The 14557-nt window shown below is 57.0% G+C and overlaps 2 protein-coding genes across 2 annotated transcripts; both read left to right on the top strand.

The window, feature by feature from the left end:
• The first annotated feature begins 439 nt into the window (after window positions 1-439).
• On the top strand, window positions 440-5025 carry ALDOA (aldolase, fructose-bisphosphate A). Its single transcript, XM_047087213.1, has 9 exons — window positions 440-605; window positions 1926-2052; window positions 2138-2349; window positions 3190-3244; window positions 3371-3531; window positions 3887-3970; window positions 4098-4272; window positions 4436-4635; window positions 4721-5025. The coding sequence occupies exons 2-9, from the start codon at window positions 1941-1943 to the stop codon at window positions 4814-4816; spliced, it is 1095 nt and encodes a 364-aa protein (XP_046943169.1). The 5' UTR covers window positions 440-605; window positions 1926-1940; the 3' UTR covers window positions 4817-5025.
• Window positions 5026-7050: 2025 nt separating this feature from the next.
• PPP4C (protein phosphatase 4 catalytic subunit) lies at window positions 7051-14295 on the top strand. Its single transcript, XM_047087214.1, has 9 exons — window positions 7051-7086; window positions 7327-7494; window positions 10899-10950; window positions 11527-11577; window positions 11794-11895; window positions 12448-12621; window positions 12715-12841; window positions 13669-13858; window positions 13944-14295. Exons 2-9 carry the CDS (start codon window positions 7397-7399, stop codon window positions 14071-14073), a joined length of 924 nt encoding a protein of 307 aa, XP_046943170.1. The 5' UTR covers window positions 7051-7086; window positions 7327-7396; the 3' UTR covers window positions 14074-14295.
• The last annotated feature ends 262 nt before the right edge of the window (window positions 14296-14557 follow it).

The raw sequence follows: 14557 nt of genomic DNA on the forward strand, positions 1-14557 counted from the left end.
CTGCCCCGCGGCCGCGCGGCTGGGCCTAGGCCGGGAGGCTGAGCCTCCGTCCTTTCAGGCTCTTGCACCCACTTGCCCCCACCTCCCTTCCCATCTCCTCCGGGGCCCCTAATCGGCTGAGTCACGGCTCCCCAGAACGCGCCAACTGGGGGGAGAAGGGAGACGGCGGGTGGGGGGTGGAGAGCCCAGGCGACCCGAAGGATGTGGCCCGAGTCACGTCCTAGGGGGCCGGGGGGTGAGGGGGGGGGGCAGGGATCGTGTTCTCGTAGCGCTGGCCCCGCCCAAGCGCCGCCTCCGGGCTTCGCCTTTCGGGGGCGGCCTCTCCACCGTTCCTCTCCTGCAATTGGACGCCAGCGCTCTCCCGGCCCCCTTCAAGGGAAAAAACCCGGCGAAGGCTGGCGCGGTGCCTTTATAAGCCCGGCGCCACCTCCCTGCTTCCCGCCCCCTGCGCCGCCCCCTCCGGAGCTGAGTAGGCTGCGTTCTGCTTGGAACGCGCCGCAGAACCAGGGTGCTGGTGACGACTGCCGCGTTCGCTCCCTCAGTCCGCTCGCCGGCCCGTCGCCCTCCACCGCCGCACCCCGCAAACCCGCCCCCTCCCGTGCCAGGTGAGCTCCCCTCGCCGTGTGCGAAGGTCAGGGACCCTGGAGAAGGATCCTGGGGGCAGTGGCCGGTCGGGTCGGAGCCCACCCCCATTCCCCCGTCCCAGCATCTCCCCCCGCCCCACTACCTCCCACATACATGCTCCCAGCCCGGACTCCTCAACCCTCTTCAGCTTGAGTTTCCTTGGTTTGCTGCGCAATGCAGCGACTACGCGCGCTGAGTCATGGCGGAGGAGGAAGCAGGACGAGATGAAGGGCCATTCCTTTTCTCCTTTCCTTGCTGGGATCCCAGGTGCAAAGGATTACGGCCCCTTTGCCTCTGCGGTGATCCTAAGAGGCAGCGAGGGGGTGGGGGCCAGTCCGTATACTCTCAGGGTTTCCGAAAGCGTGGTTGGTCCCTGCCCTGGGAGGTGGGACCCCCCTGGCGAGGAGGGGAAACCCCTTGGAGGCGCGTGCTGCTCAGTTAACACTTTCCGTGCCTTTACTTATCTGGTGACCTTGATTGTGAGCCTGGAACAGCTGCAGCTGTGCGGGCAGACAGGAGCATTTTCAGGGGAAGGGGTGGGGCCGCTCGCCTCTCTACAATTCTCTTACCCTGTATGAGCAATAAGATCGGTAAACCTTACCCCGTTCCTCCCCCTTGGGCTGGGCTTCCTCTGCTGCCCTTTCCTGGGCTTCCCGTTACCCTCCTGCCCTTTTTTCTAACACCCTTTTCCTAAGGCCCTCCCCCAACCCTGGGAGGAGAAGTTTAACCTTGGGATGTCCTTGAGGCTTTGGAGCCTGGGCTGGCCCTGGAATCTTGGGTGGATCCCGTACAGCAGTCAGAAGATCTGGGTTCTAGTCTCAGCTCTGGCCCTTGGTTTCTGTGGGACTTGAAGCCCAGAGCTTTCCCTTCTCTGGGTCCTTCTGTTGGGCCCTCTGCCTGATGTGCGACCTCTAAATTCTAAAATACTCCGGTTCGGTTCTGCTTCTAGGCAAGGTGACCCCATGGCAGAGCGCAAGCCAGAAGGGTCCAGCTTCTACATGACCTGTCTTTCCATGTCTCTGGCCTATTGCTTTACCACAGATGCCAGTACGCAACCCCACCCTAAGGTGGGAAACACCCAGCAACAAACAAAGTTAGGGAAGGTACAGGAGGCAGGCCTAGTACAGGGAAGTTGGGTGTAGGGGAGGCTTGGGCACAGGAAGTGCCCCAAGACCTGCCCAGTGTGGACTAGGGGAGGTAGGGAACCTTTGTCCTGACCTCCAGGCAAGGGGCCCTGCTTGTGGGGAGACCATGGGAAGAGCCAGCTAACCATTCCTCCCCTGTCTGCCTCCTTTGGCCAGGAACTGACCGGCACCATGCCCTACCAATACCCAGCGCTGACCCCAGAGCAGAAGAAGGAGCTCTCTGACATCGCTCACCGCATTGTGGCTCCGGGCAAGGGCATCCTGGCTGCAGATGAGTCCACTGGTACGGGCAGGACACAGTGGGAGGAGGGCCCAGGGTTGAGGGTGACAGGCTGATCCTCTTATTTTTATATGATGTCCCCTCCTAGGGAGCATTGCCAAGCGGCTGCAGTCCATCGGCACCGAGAACACTGAGGAGAACCGGCGCTTCTACCGCCAGCTGCTGCTGACTGCCGACGACCGTGTGAATCCCTGCATTGGGGGTGTCATCCTCTTCCATGAGACACTGTACCAGAAGACAGACGATGGCCGCCCCTTCCCCCAAGTCATCAAATCCAAGGGCGGTGTTGTGGGCATCAAGGTGAGGGGGCTGGGTCTCAGGATATGAGATGGATCTCGGGGAAAGAAATCAGAGTGGCAGGCCGGGGTGGGGGTGGACATTGGGTTGGGAGCCTGGAGACGTGAGTGGAGTCTGCCCCAGGCCACCTCCGAAGCATGTGTGAGAAAAGCCAGAAACTTACGGGAACTGCTTGGCTTCTTTTTCTTTTGTTTTTTTAATATTTTAGTTAAGTAATCCCTATACCCGGTGTGGGGCTCGAACTCACAACCCCAAGATCGAGAGTCACATGCTCCCCCGACTGAGCCAGCCAGGTACCCCTGCTTGGCACTTTTCATCCTCGTAACTCCAAGAGCAAGGCGTTCCCCTTGTACAGACTAAGACCCAGAAGCTCAAGGCAGTGAAGTGTTTGGCTCGCAGAGTTAGTAAGTGGTGGCAGTCCAGGTTTTGTCCAGTAACCTCCCCGTGTATTTTCCTTCCTAGGCCCAGGTATTGTAACTAACTGAAAACATTTGCAAACCGTGAGGTATCACTTAAGATTAAGTAAAGTGAGGGGCGCCTGGGTGGCGCAGTCGGTTAAGCGTCCGACTTCAGCCAGGTCACGATCTCGCGGTCCGTGAGTTCGAGCCCCGTGTCGGGCTCTGGGCTGATGGCTCGGAGCCTGGAGCCTGTTTCCGATTCTGTGTCTCCCTCTCTCTCTGCCCCTCCCCCGTTCATGCTCTGTCTCTCTCTGTCCCAAAAATAAATAAATAAACGTTGAAAAAAAAATTAAAAAAAGATTAAGTAAAGTGAGGGGCAGAGTGGAGTACTAGAGGTCACTCCTCCTATCTTATGTTGTTGCTTCCCCACCCCCCACCCCAACAGGTGGACAAGGGCGTGGTACCCCTGGCAGGAACGAACGGCGAGACTACCACCCAAGGTGAGAACCGTTGCCTGCCCTACGGACTGACTCACCCAGGCCACCAGCCCTCTGGGTGCCGAGGTTGAGTGGGGAGCCGCCTGCCCCCTCCTCTGCTGTGCTCTGACGATTCTGTTCCCTCTCCAGGGCTGGATGGGCTGTCTGAGCGCTGTGCCCAGTACAAGAAGGACGGAGCCGACTTTGCCAAGTGGCGCTGTGTGCTGAAGATTGGGGAACACACCCCCTCAGCCCTTGCCATCATGGAAAACGCCAACGTGCTGGCCCGTTATGCCAGCATCTGCCAGCAGGTGGGCCTCCAGTTCCCCAGCCGGCCACCTCCCACCTCATTTGGTTCCGGAGTGTCAGCTAGCCTGCCACCCATCTGCCAGGATACGTACCTCCCCCGGCGCAGTTGTTCTGCATCTTCCCCAAGCATCAGGCTCGGGCCTGTGGAGGACACTCGGGGGTTCTGTGAGCAGAGGGGCAGAATAGGGATTGTGTGGGTGTCTTGGAGGAGATGCCTGTTCCCTACAGTCTGCTGAGGGCTGTGAGGCCATGAGTCTCTGTCATCATGGAGATAAGATCTTGGCTGATAGCTGTGGAGAGCTATGGGTGGGCTTCAGCTTAGAAGGCCTCATGGCCACCCTGTCCCTCACCCCACAGAATGGCATCGTGCCCATCGTGGAGCCCGAGATCCTCCCTGATGGGGACCATGACTTGAAGCGCTGTCAGTATGTAACCGAGAAGGTAAGTTCCCTGCCTGCCTGGGCAGTATGGTGGATAGGTGACTGGGCCAAGGGCTGTAGGACTGACCCCTGTTCCCCCCGCCTCCCCCGCCTCGATCGCAACCGACTTTGGCCCTGCTCTGCTCTAGGTGCTGGCTGCTGTCTACAAGGCTCTGAGTGACCACCACATCTACCTGGAAGGCACTTTGCTGAAGCCCAATATGGTAACCCCAGGCCACGCCTGCACCCATAAATACTCTCATGAGGAGATTGCCATGGCAACTGTCACAGCTCTGCGCCGCACGGTGCCCCCCGCTGTCACTGGTGAGACCCACATCCTCATCTTGACCTCTGGGAGGTAGATGAACTGTGCCCACAATCTTTACGCCCATTTGGTCTGACTTCCAGCTCAGCTTCTAGGGGCTCCTACCAAGCCCTGAGTCTCTGACTATATCTGCTTCCCCCCCCTTCACCCCTTGTTCTACAGGGATCACCTTCCTGTCTGGAGGCCAGAGTGAGGAGGAGGCTTCCATCAACCTCAACGCCATCAACAAATGCCCCCTGCTGAAGCCGTGGGCCCTGACCTTCTCCTACGGCCGAGCCCTGCAGGCTTCTGCCCTGAAGGCCTGGGGTGGAAAGAAGGAGAACCTGAAGGCTGCCCAGGAGGAGTATGTCAAGCGAGCCCTGGTAAGGATGGGGGCAAGAGGCGGGCGGGGTGCCGGGGTGGACGGGATTCTGATGAGACCTCACTCTGGCTCCTCTCCCCTCTTAGGCCAACAGCCTCGCTTGCCAAGGAAAGTACACCCCAAGTGGTCAGGCTGGGGCCGCAGCCAGCGAGTCTCTCTTCATCTCTAACCATGCCTACTAAGCGGAGGTGTCCTAAGGCTGCCCCCTCAACACTCCAGGCCCCGTCCCCTCCCACACTCACTCTGGAGGAGGGGACTTCACCCAGGGCTCCAGGCTGCTCTTTCCCATCACTTTTGCCTCCCATGTGACATTGGTGTGTGGTGTTGTCTGTATATGCTAACTCCACTGCTCGTTCCAGCCCACTGCCAATAAACATCTATTTAAGGGGGAGTGTGCCGTCCGTGTCTGGTGTTCAGGACCGGGGAGGGCCAGGGGAGGTGGCAGAGCCTGGAAGAAGAAAGATCCCTTGTTTCCTATTCTTCCTTCCTGGGCAGGAGAAAAGTGAATGGGTTGGGAGAGGACCTTCCTGCTTTGTTTTATGCTTGCCCAGGGCTTCAAGAAGAGAGCTCGTGAAATTTTCTCCCTACCATCAAGCTCCCCATCCGCTTTTACCAGCAGCACCTGATAAGGCTCACAGTGGGGGGGACTATGTGTTAGGCTCAGTCTCACTTTTAGACCCAGAACTCCCAGGTGCACAAGGCCCGTGACAAAAACAGCCACTAACCTAAGCCAACATTTCCTGAGTGGTATGAGCCAGGTGACAACGACACGACACCACGCAAGTGATCTGTATGAGTGGGTGTTGTTATTCCCATCTCCTGCTTAAGTCTGTGCTGCCTGAGGTTGCACTTTCTTGATGAAGACAAGATTATTAATGCCTATGTCCTTAATCTGTACTGTTGAGCTTGTCTGTTTTCCCATCTCAACAGGAGATGGGATTAGAACTGGTTTCTTAATTAATCTTCCTTGGACCATGGAACCGCCTGAAGAACCTGGAATTTATTCCAACAACCCCCTCAACAACACAGATTGTTCAGCCCCCTCAACAACACAGGGCGCAGGTTCCAGGTTAAGAACTGGGCCAAAGTAGCTGCTGCGTTCCGTGAAGCCAGAATGAAGGCCCCGTACTTAACGCCTCTGCCACACCTTGAACCCTTTCCCAGTCACCCAGGTTGGGCTGTAGCAGTAACTGCATCAGGTCTCTTGAGCTGTTAAAGGCCCTAGTTCTAACCAGGGATCTTAGTGAGTCCTGCCACTTCCTGAATTTCCCTCTGGGCCCTTTACTGTCTGAGCTCCCTTCTGGAGGGAAAAAAATAACCTTGACTTTTGTGATCTCTCTGGACCTACTGAATTCCTGTAGTGATGTGCATAGAACTGACTTAACCTAGGACTTTTTAGGAGTTTAAGAACTTGGTCATTTCCTTCAGTGCACATCTGCACCTATTACCTACATACAAAACCAACCCCACTCCCAGTGCCTCTCTAAACTTTGGCTTCGCTTCTGTGCCTAGCCTCACTCAATTCTCTGAAACAAAGTCTTAAGGAAAGCAAATAAAAATTGAAGGTCAACAGAAGATAGCAAAAAGGGGTTTTCAAAAGGGAGCAGCATGTGCAAAGTCTCAGACACCAAGTATGCTCACAGACCAGTCCCTTCCCCAAATACCAGTGGCGGGGGTGGGGGGTGGGCTTTTTATACTAACGGTGAATTCCAGAACGTGTGATAGGTGGAGATACTAGAACTGATTCCTTTAAAAAAAAAAAAAAAGGAATAAAACTTGCAGGCAACAGGAAGCAACTGAAGGGTGTCGGGGGGGGGTACTGTTCTGGAATCGGGGAGGTCATTTTGACTGAGGCCCAGACTCGGTGTGGGCAAGGTGGACTCCTTTCTGCCTCTAACTTCGGAGGTCCTCTACGGCAGAGATTTCTCTGGGGCCACGGAAAGAGATTTGGACAGGATTCTTCCACCCACTGAACAAATGTTTAGGTATGCCTACTGTGCCAGGCCTCGTTCTAAGCACCAGGGCTGCAAGGGTGACCCTCAGGGATGGGTAGGCCGACTCAAACAGGTAAATAAAATCGTGTCACAAAATTACACGACGGCCCCGCGGCTCAGCTTGCTTCCCTAACGGAGATGGGAGTGGGGCGGACTGAGGCGTCCATCAGCTCGCAAGAGGCGGGTCCGCCGGGCCCCCGGTGACCTCCGCCTGCACGCTGCCCACATCCGCTTCCTTCGGCTCATCCCCACTCCTCTGCTCCGAGAGGTGGGGGTAAGGGCGCGGCGCGCGAGGGGGAAGGTGTGTATGACGCCACATCCGGCGCGCGGCGGAACTGATCTCCCTTTGCTTCCGCGGCGGGGCCGGAAGTAGAAGCGGCGGCGGCGGCGGCCCAAAGCGGAGGGAAGGAGGAAGGCAGGCAGGGAGTCCGGGAGCCGGAGCCGGAGTCGCGGCGGCGGTAATAGGCTGAGACCCCTCTAGGCCACCGTCCCGAGCGCGGGATCGCGGGGTTCGGCGGGAGTTAACGGGGAGCGGCCAGGGCCGTGGGACGCTGGGGGTCCCGGGGCCGATGTGAGGGGAGGCGGGGGTGGGGGTGGGGGGGCCGGGCCGGCTCCAGAATTTAGTTGCCTCCCCACCCCCACCCCCCCGCTCCCCCTACGGACGCTCTGATCCACGGACTCGTCTTCTCGTTCCTCAGGAGACCCCTGTGCGGTGCGGAGGGGGCGGCGGCCCCGGCTCTGACCCGCGCCGGGGGCGGGTGGTGGGCCATGGCGGAGATCAGCGACCTGGACCGGCAGATCGAGCAACTGCGGCGCTGCGAGCTCATCAAAGAGAGCGAAGTCAAGGCCCTGTGCGCTAAGGCCAGGTGAGCCTGGTGGCCCCGCTGCCCAAGGGGGTTCCGGTCTGGGGCAAAGCCAGTGACAACTTGGGGCCTGGATCATCCTGGCATCTTTCCCAGAGAGGAGCAGAATAGGGCCACTTCCCTCGAGCAACCAGCCTGTTGAGAGAAGACAGACCTGGATAAAGACACCGAAAGTATGAAGTGACACGTTTTCAGTGGCATTAGAGAGTCATAAGATACTTAGGAAGCTCATGGAAACAACTTTACCTGCCGGAGGAACCGAGGTTTCTTGGAGGAACTGAACTTTGGGGATAAACCCAACCCTTGAGTTCTGTGGGAAGTAGGATGATGTAGTGGTTAGGAGCTCAGGCTTTGGAATGTGATGGTTCTAGGTTGGGAGGTGAGCTCTGCCACTTACTGGCTGTGTTGGTGATCTTGAGGTCCCTGACAGTTTCTTCATTTGTAGACTGGGGATAATAGTACTTACTAAGATGGCTGTGACGAGTCAGTAAGTTGGTGTGTGGGGTGGGCTTAGCATAGTTCCTTGGTACAACGTAAGTGCTCACTAATCCTTAGGTGTTACTGTTGTTACCGTGTGGGAAGAGGGCATTGCTGATATGGACTGAAGTCATCAGGGAAGGCTTCTAAGAGAAGGTGGCCTGGAAGGATGAAAATCATTTAGCTGGCTGATGGGAGCAGGGCCAGGGAGGAAGGACATTCGTAGTAGGATGAGGGCAGGAGTGGAGGCCCCGAGATGTGTGGGCACCAGCAAGGAGACCACTTAAACCTGCCTCCCCTAAGGTACTGTTTGCAGCTTGCACCGTGCTGGAGAATTGTAGGGAAAGAGCCAGGAGAACCACCGTACGTTTGTCGAACAGCAGGCCCACGGTTCCACAACAGGCCTTGTACTGGCCAGGAACTTCCGTCTTCCTCACAGCAGTTTTGTGAGGTCAGGACTATTTGCTCCATTTAACGTGACTCCTGGAGGCCTGATGACTTGACTGAGGTCACCCAGAGAGAACGTGGCGGAGCTAGGTTCTGAACTTGTGGCTCTCAGACTCTTGCTTGGTTTTACTTCACACAGACAGACTCGTAGCAGTGAGACGAGGCCTGTTTGGTGAACAGGCAAGGCCCTTTTTTGTCTGTGACTGTGTTTTGCCGTTTGAAGAAAATTTCCCTGACTGGAAGAGCCCCAAGATGTTTTTAGTCATCCCTGTTCTCTCTGTCTTGAGTGGCATTTTTAGGAACTTAAACCAACTGTTGCCTGGCACTGTTCTTTTTCCTGTTAGACTCATCTTGCCCAGAGGGCCTGAATTGATTCGGTGGTGAGGATAGCTAATGCTCGAATAGCACGGTGGAGTTTTCAGAATAACAGAGAGGTAATTTATTCCGTTTCCATTGCTCTTGGCAGCAGCCCTGTGGCTTCGTCAGGTCAAGCGTGAGTGTTTCACAGAAGAGGAAACTGAGTCTCTGAAAAGATAATGTCTTGCCTGCAGTTTCACAGCTCGTTGGAGGGGAGGTTCATTTTGGATCCAGATCTTTCACTGTACTCCATGCTCATTGACAGCCAAGCAGAGACACTTAAACTGTGTACAAAGTACTGGGGAGCTATAGAGGACTGAGGAGTGGGAGAGTCCCATCCAGCCGAAACTGAGAAGGGCCTGGGAGGTACTGGGCTGAGGCCCAAGTTGGCCAGTATTATCTTGGGCCCATTCTGAAGGGGGAACAACTCTTGCACCTGGCCATGGCCTCCTGGAGACCCACCAGGGGCCCAGCCAAGGCTGAAAGTGTCAGGAACCTCCCTTTGCTCACAGGGTACATAGTCTCAAACCCTTGGAACTAGAGAGGCCTGAAGTGTGTGGACTGAACTCAGTCCTACTAAAAATACCAGTACAGGAAAAGAGCAGAGGGTTTGAATCCGGTGGTTTTCAATATGAGTCCCAGCTTCGTCACCTATAAACAATGTAATCCTGGTCAAGTCTCTCCATCTCTCCAAGTCTTTGAAGTCCTTACGGAGCTCAGATGAGATTCTGCATCTGTAGGGACAGGGGCTGGCACTTTGGCAGGCATTTTCTAAAGGTAGCATTCGTTGTGGAAGTAAAGGTGGGCAGGTGTGACCCCTGAGAGGGCGGATGATGTGCTGTGAGTGACAGAGCTGGGCTTGGAGGCTGGGCCTGGAATCTGTGGATGAGGCCGGCACAGATTCATAGGAGATTGGGCTCCTGAGTTCAGTTCATTCACTCTCCAGCTTCGTGACCGTGATCCTGCCCCCTTTTTTCTCTGAGCCTTGGTTTTTCTGTCGAGGAGGAAAAGAACCTCCCTGAGTCCATTGGGGAGGTCATCATAAGCAGTTGGTGTGGAACAGTGCTTCACGCCAGATGCGTTCCTAGTGGGAGGGCCTGGTTGTTGGATGGCCGCTCGATCACTGCCAGTGCCTTCCCCCGAACGTCCCCCCATTCCCAGAAAGCCAAGCAAACGCACTTCCCTCAAGCCCCCTTTTTCATAGAGAGCATCTTCAGGGCCATAGGTGAAAGCATCCGTTCTCGGAGCTCAGGGAGCTGCTTGTCTCCTAGGAGGAGGCTGGCAGAAAAAGGCCAGTGCCTGAGCGCCCCCCACACCAGAGTAGCTAGGTGGCAGCGCCAGGCTGCCTGAATTAAATCCCACCTGTATGACCGTGGCCAGTTTGTTCGCCTGAGCAGTGGGTGTCACCACAGTGCCCGCCTTGGGGGGTGGCCGTTGGGTTTGTGTCATCGACACCAAGCTCTTACTACGGTCCTGGGGTGTGGCGTGAACTGGAGCGGTTACTGCTGCCATCATCACCAAGGGTGAAATCTGGAAACGTGGCACCGCTTACTTCGCTGTGTGTGTGTAGCTGACGGAGCGGTTTCACGTCACGCGCTCTCGAGTAGTAGTAGACTCCACTGCAGGGAGGAACGAAAGAACAAAGTTGTCACTCCCTCTAAATAAGGCAAAAGCGCATCACTTTGATGGCGTGTTTGATCACTGGGTGCCTTTGGACAGTCTGGGAAAGCCTCCGTGACGGGCGGAGAGGAGGCTCAGCCGGGGGCACGGTCTCGGAGCGCTCCAGGCCAAGGGAGCAGCGTGAGCAGAGAGCTCTGCGTGGAGAGCGGGTCTGTTCTCTGGAACGAGCACTGGATGTGGGAAAGAGGGCAACAGGGAGGGTCAGGGCTTGAAAGGCCACTGTCTCCTTGGAAAGGCTTTGAATGCCGCAGCAAGAGTTTGGGCTCTGGCCTCTTGGCCTTGGGGAGGCCTGCGGTCAGCCCATCCTGGGGATATTGCACACCTCACTCCTGCCCCCTAGAGGTTCAAGGCCCACCTCAGATCCTCCCTTCCAAAAGATGAGGAACTGGGCTGGGCTGAGCTGGGCTGGCCTGGCTGTGGTGACCCTGGTCTTCTCCCGTCCCCAGAGAGATCTTGGTAGAGGAGAGCAACGTACAGAGGGTGGACTCGCCAGTCACAGTGAGTACCGCGTGTCCTTCCAGAGCCTAGGCACATGGCCGTTCCCCTTAATCTTGTGGGCTACAGAGGTCTGCCCCTCATCCCCGAGAGCCCGGAAAGTCCCGTGTATCCCTCTCCCATCTTCAAGGGAGCTTTGCTATACGAAATGGATGTTACGGGAAGGGTCTTTTGAGCTGATGGGGGGATACTCTTGGTCAGGGCAGAAGGACTCTGAATCTGGTGAGTGATTCTACCCCACACATTTCTGTGTATTCTGTGTCATTAGTAGCTTTATTCCGGGTTCCTTGAGGGAAACACGGAGAGGAAGGGGCCAGGTCCTCCAGAAGCTACAGGCCTAGCTCAAGAGACCTAGTTTTAGCTCTTGCCCACAGAACAGCTGGCACTCAGTGCGGGATGGGGGGTGATTCCAGAGCAGATGAAGTCCGGGTAGGAGAGTAGATTGGTGGCCCTGAGAAGTTGAGGTTTCGCTGGGAGCAATAAGGAGCTACTAAAGCGGTGGGTGTTCTGAAGGCCAGCCCCTGGAGGCGGAGGCTCTCCGGCTATGCGAGTTCCGACCCAGCTCTCCTCACTTCCTAGGTATGCGGCGACATCCACGGGCAATTCTATGACCTCAAGGAGCTGTTCAGAGTGAGTGTGGGGAGACTCTGGGACAGGTGACCTGGGGGGTGACTGGAAGACCCCTTTAATTGAGAGTGGAAGCTTTGACTTGGGTGAGTGAGAGGCCTCCTGTTTGGTGGGCCCTCTGTGAAAGAAGGGCCTCAACTTGACCGGCACATGGGCTGCCACGGCGGGGGACAGGTGAGGATCGAGCAAACCCTTCTCCCCCCGCTCCTCCCTCCCCAGGTGGGTGGCGACGTCCCTGAGACCAACTACCTCTTCATGGGGGACTTTGTGGATCGTGGTTTCTACAGCGTCGAAACGTTCCTCCTGCTGCTGGCACTTAAGGTGGGAATCTGGGCTTCCGGTGCCCACACCCGGGCCGCCTCCGGCCTGACCTGTGTCCTTCCTGCCCTCGTCTCCTTCTCCATCCACCCCCAGCTCTGAGCCGTCCTGCTGGTGTTCAGCTTGCCCGGGGATGGGCAGAGCAGCTTTCCTTGGCTTGGGGCATCTGATGGGGTTCCTGGAGGAGAAGGCGGAGCTGCGGCATTGGAGGGGAGGGAATAGAGGCTCCCCGTGCTCGGAAAGTGGCAGCGTGTTGAGTTCACCTGGGTGCGGTATCCGTTGGTAGGCCAGATGACAGAGGACCTGAGGGTCTCAGTAAGGACTCAGTGGTGAAAGGGGAACCGATAGGTTGTAGTTGATGGGGAGGGGTCAGCCTCAAATCCCCTAGAGGAGGGACCGGGGCCTGTGAGGTTGGCAAGAGGTGGCATGACTCTGGGCTGGGGTAGTGGTGAGGTGACAGGGTGGGCAGGTATGAGGAGATCTGGGAAGGGCCGGTGGGGCTGTGAGGGAGGGACAGAGCCCAGCCCCCAGCCCTGGATCGGTGGCCCCCTCCAGGTTCGCTATCCTGACCGAATCACCCTGATCCGGGGCAACCACGAAAGCCGCCAGATCACCCAGGTCTACGGCTTCTACGACGAGTGTCTGCGCAAATATGGCTCGGTGACCGTGTGGCGCTACTGCACTGAGATCTTTGACTACCTCAGCCTGTCGGCCATCATCGATGGCAAGGTGGGCCGGCTACCGGGTCCCGCGGGGATCGGACTCGCGGGGGAAGAGGCGCTGGGCTCAGCCGGCCTTCACTCCTTTCTTGTCCCCCTGTAGATCTTCTGCGTGCATGGGGGCCTCTCCCCCTCTATCCAGACCCTGGACCAGATCCGGACGATTGACCGAAAGCAAGAAGTGCCCCATGACGGGCCCATGTGTGACCTGCTCTGGTCTGACCCTGAAGGTGAGGGCAGGCAGGCAGGGCAGGGTGGCTCTACCCTTAGTGTGGCAGGAGACTGAGGGGGTCTTGTAGCTAAAGCAAGCGCCTTGAAGAGACAGGCCAGGTGGGCTTAGGGAAGAGCAGAGTGGAGCTGGTCTTCACTGGTGTCTGCACTTGGCCGGCTTGCCCCCTGGCACCCTCAGAGAGGAGGAGGAGTGTGGGCAGCTGGTGCTCGTGAGCTCGGAGAGGGGATGGGTGTGTATTTCATCGCTCAGAGGCTTGTTTGGGACGAAATCATTGGCCCCCTGAACCTGAAGGGGCTTCTGCAGAGGTCACACTCCGAGAATGACGGCCCCACGAACGTCCCTCATTTTGTGGGGTTCCCCAGCTGGTACAGAGCAGAGCCAAGACTGAACGCCGAGTCTCCCAAGTACCAGTCCAGAGCTCCTGCTGTAACACGCACAGCCTCCGCCCCCTCACTGCCGTGCCCGCCTGCCTGGCCACTGCTCCCAGGGCGGCCAGGACAGCCCTTGTTGTCACCTGCTGGACCAATGTGGTCATTATAAGTGTCTTCTCTCGCTTTTGTGTGCACCTGTTTGGCCTGTAAGTCACATGGTCACTCTGGTTATGGGGTAGCTCCAACCGTCAGAAAATTCTTTCTCCTTTGGAGCTGATTTTCTCCAGCATTTGCTGTCCTGTCTCCAGGATCCCCCAGAACACAGGCCGTGTGCTCTGGCCCCGTGGGGCTTGATTGAGAGAGGGGGACAGGATGGTCTCTTTCGAAGGGCGGTGGGCACCAGAGAAACCTCGAGGACACCCTCTCCCCCCATCCCTACCTTCCTTTGCCTCAGACACAACAGGCTGGGGCGTGAGCCCCCGTGGGGCTGGCTACCTGTTTGGCAGTGACGTGGTGGCCCAGTTTAATGCAGCCAACGACATTGACATGATCTGTCGCGCCCACCAACTGGTGATGGAAGGTTATAAGTGGCACTTCAATGAGACTGTGCTCACTGTGTGGTCGGCTCCCAACTACTGCTACCGGTGAGCTGCCTGGGCCAGGAGGAGGGGATGGGGGTGGGGGCCCGGGCTGACCCACTCCTCTCACACCACTGCCCTCCGCTTCTAGCTGTGGGAATGTGGCAGCCATCTTGGAGCTAGATGAGCATCTCCAGAAAGATTTCATCATCTTCGAGGCTGCGCCCCAAGAGACCCGGGGCATCCCCTCCAAGAAACCCGTGGCCGATTACTTCCTGTGATCCCTCCAGCCCCTCTGGCCCTCGGACCACTGTGACTCTGCCCTCTTCTCCAGACGGAGGCCGGGCGTTGGGGGGTTGTCTCGGCCCTGCTCTCCCCCCAGAGAGGGCACTTCGAGGGTGAGGACTTTCTTTGGAGACGCTTGGAGCTTCCGCTCCATGCTCCTCTCCTTTCTCCCCACTTGAACCATGATGTTTCCAATAATTTTTTGTTTTTCTTTTTTCCTTTTTTTTTTTGTTTGTTTTTAGATAAAAAAATTTTGAGAGAAAGAAAAATTCTAATAAAAGGAGAAAAATGGTCTTTGGGTTTGTGTCAGACTCGATTGGTATTGAGCAGCGATGCCGGCCTTGGGGCCTGGGGTAGACCTGAGGACCTTGACTGCCCCAGAGCCTCCTGGTCTGCATCCAGTGACAGTGACTTCCGGGAAGGCTTCTGCCGTGCCAGGCAGAGGGCTGGGTTCTCAGAAGCAGCCTTATTTAATTCTCA

This window comes from Lynx rufus, unplaced genomic scaffold (genome assembly GCF_022079265.1).
Source record: "Lynx rufus isolate CCGP_SWC_20201006 ecotype Redwood Valley unplaced genomic scaffold, mLynRuf1.p SCAF_23, whole genome shotgun sequence".
In the NCBI taxonomy this organism is placed as follows: Eukaryota; Metazoa; Chordata; class Mammalia; order Carnivora; family Felidae; genus Lynx; species Lynx rufus.

Bases quoted from the DNA above. Each gene is read 5' to 3' on its own strand.
- ALDOA (XM_047087213.1), top strand. From the start codon at position 1,941: ATGCCCTACCAATACCCAGCGCTGACCCCAGAGCAGAAGAAGGAGCTC. The intron at 2,053-2,137 runs GTACGGGCAGGA...GTCCCCTCCTAG, and splicing joins GGCTGCAGATGAGTCCACTG to GGAGCATTGCCAAGCGGCTG. The intron at 3,245-3,370 runs GTGAGAACCGTT...TTCCCTCTCCAG, and splicing joins CGGCGAGACTACCACCCAAG to GGCTGGATGGGCTGTCTGAG.
- PPP4C (XM_047087214.1), top strand. From the start codon at position 7,397: ATGGCGGAGATCAGCGACCTGGACCGGCAGATCGAGCAACTGCGGCGC. The intron at 7,495-10,898 runs GTGAGCCTGGTG...TCCCGTCCCCAG, and splicing joins GCCCTGTGCGCTAAGGCCAG to AGAGATCTTGGTAGAGGAGA. The intron at 11,896-12,447 runs GTGGGAATCTGG...GGCCCCCTCCAG, and splicing joins TCCTGCTGCTGGCACTTAAG to GTTCGCTATCCTGACCGAAT.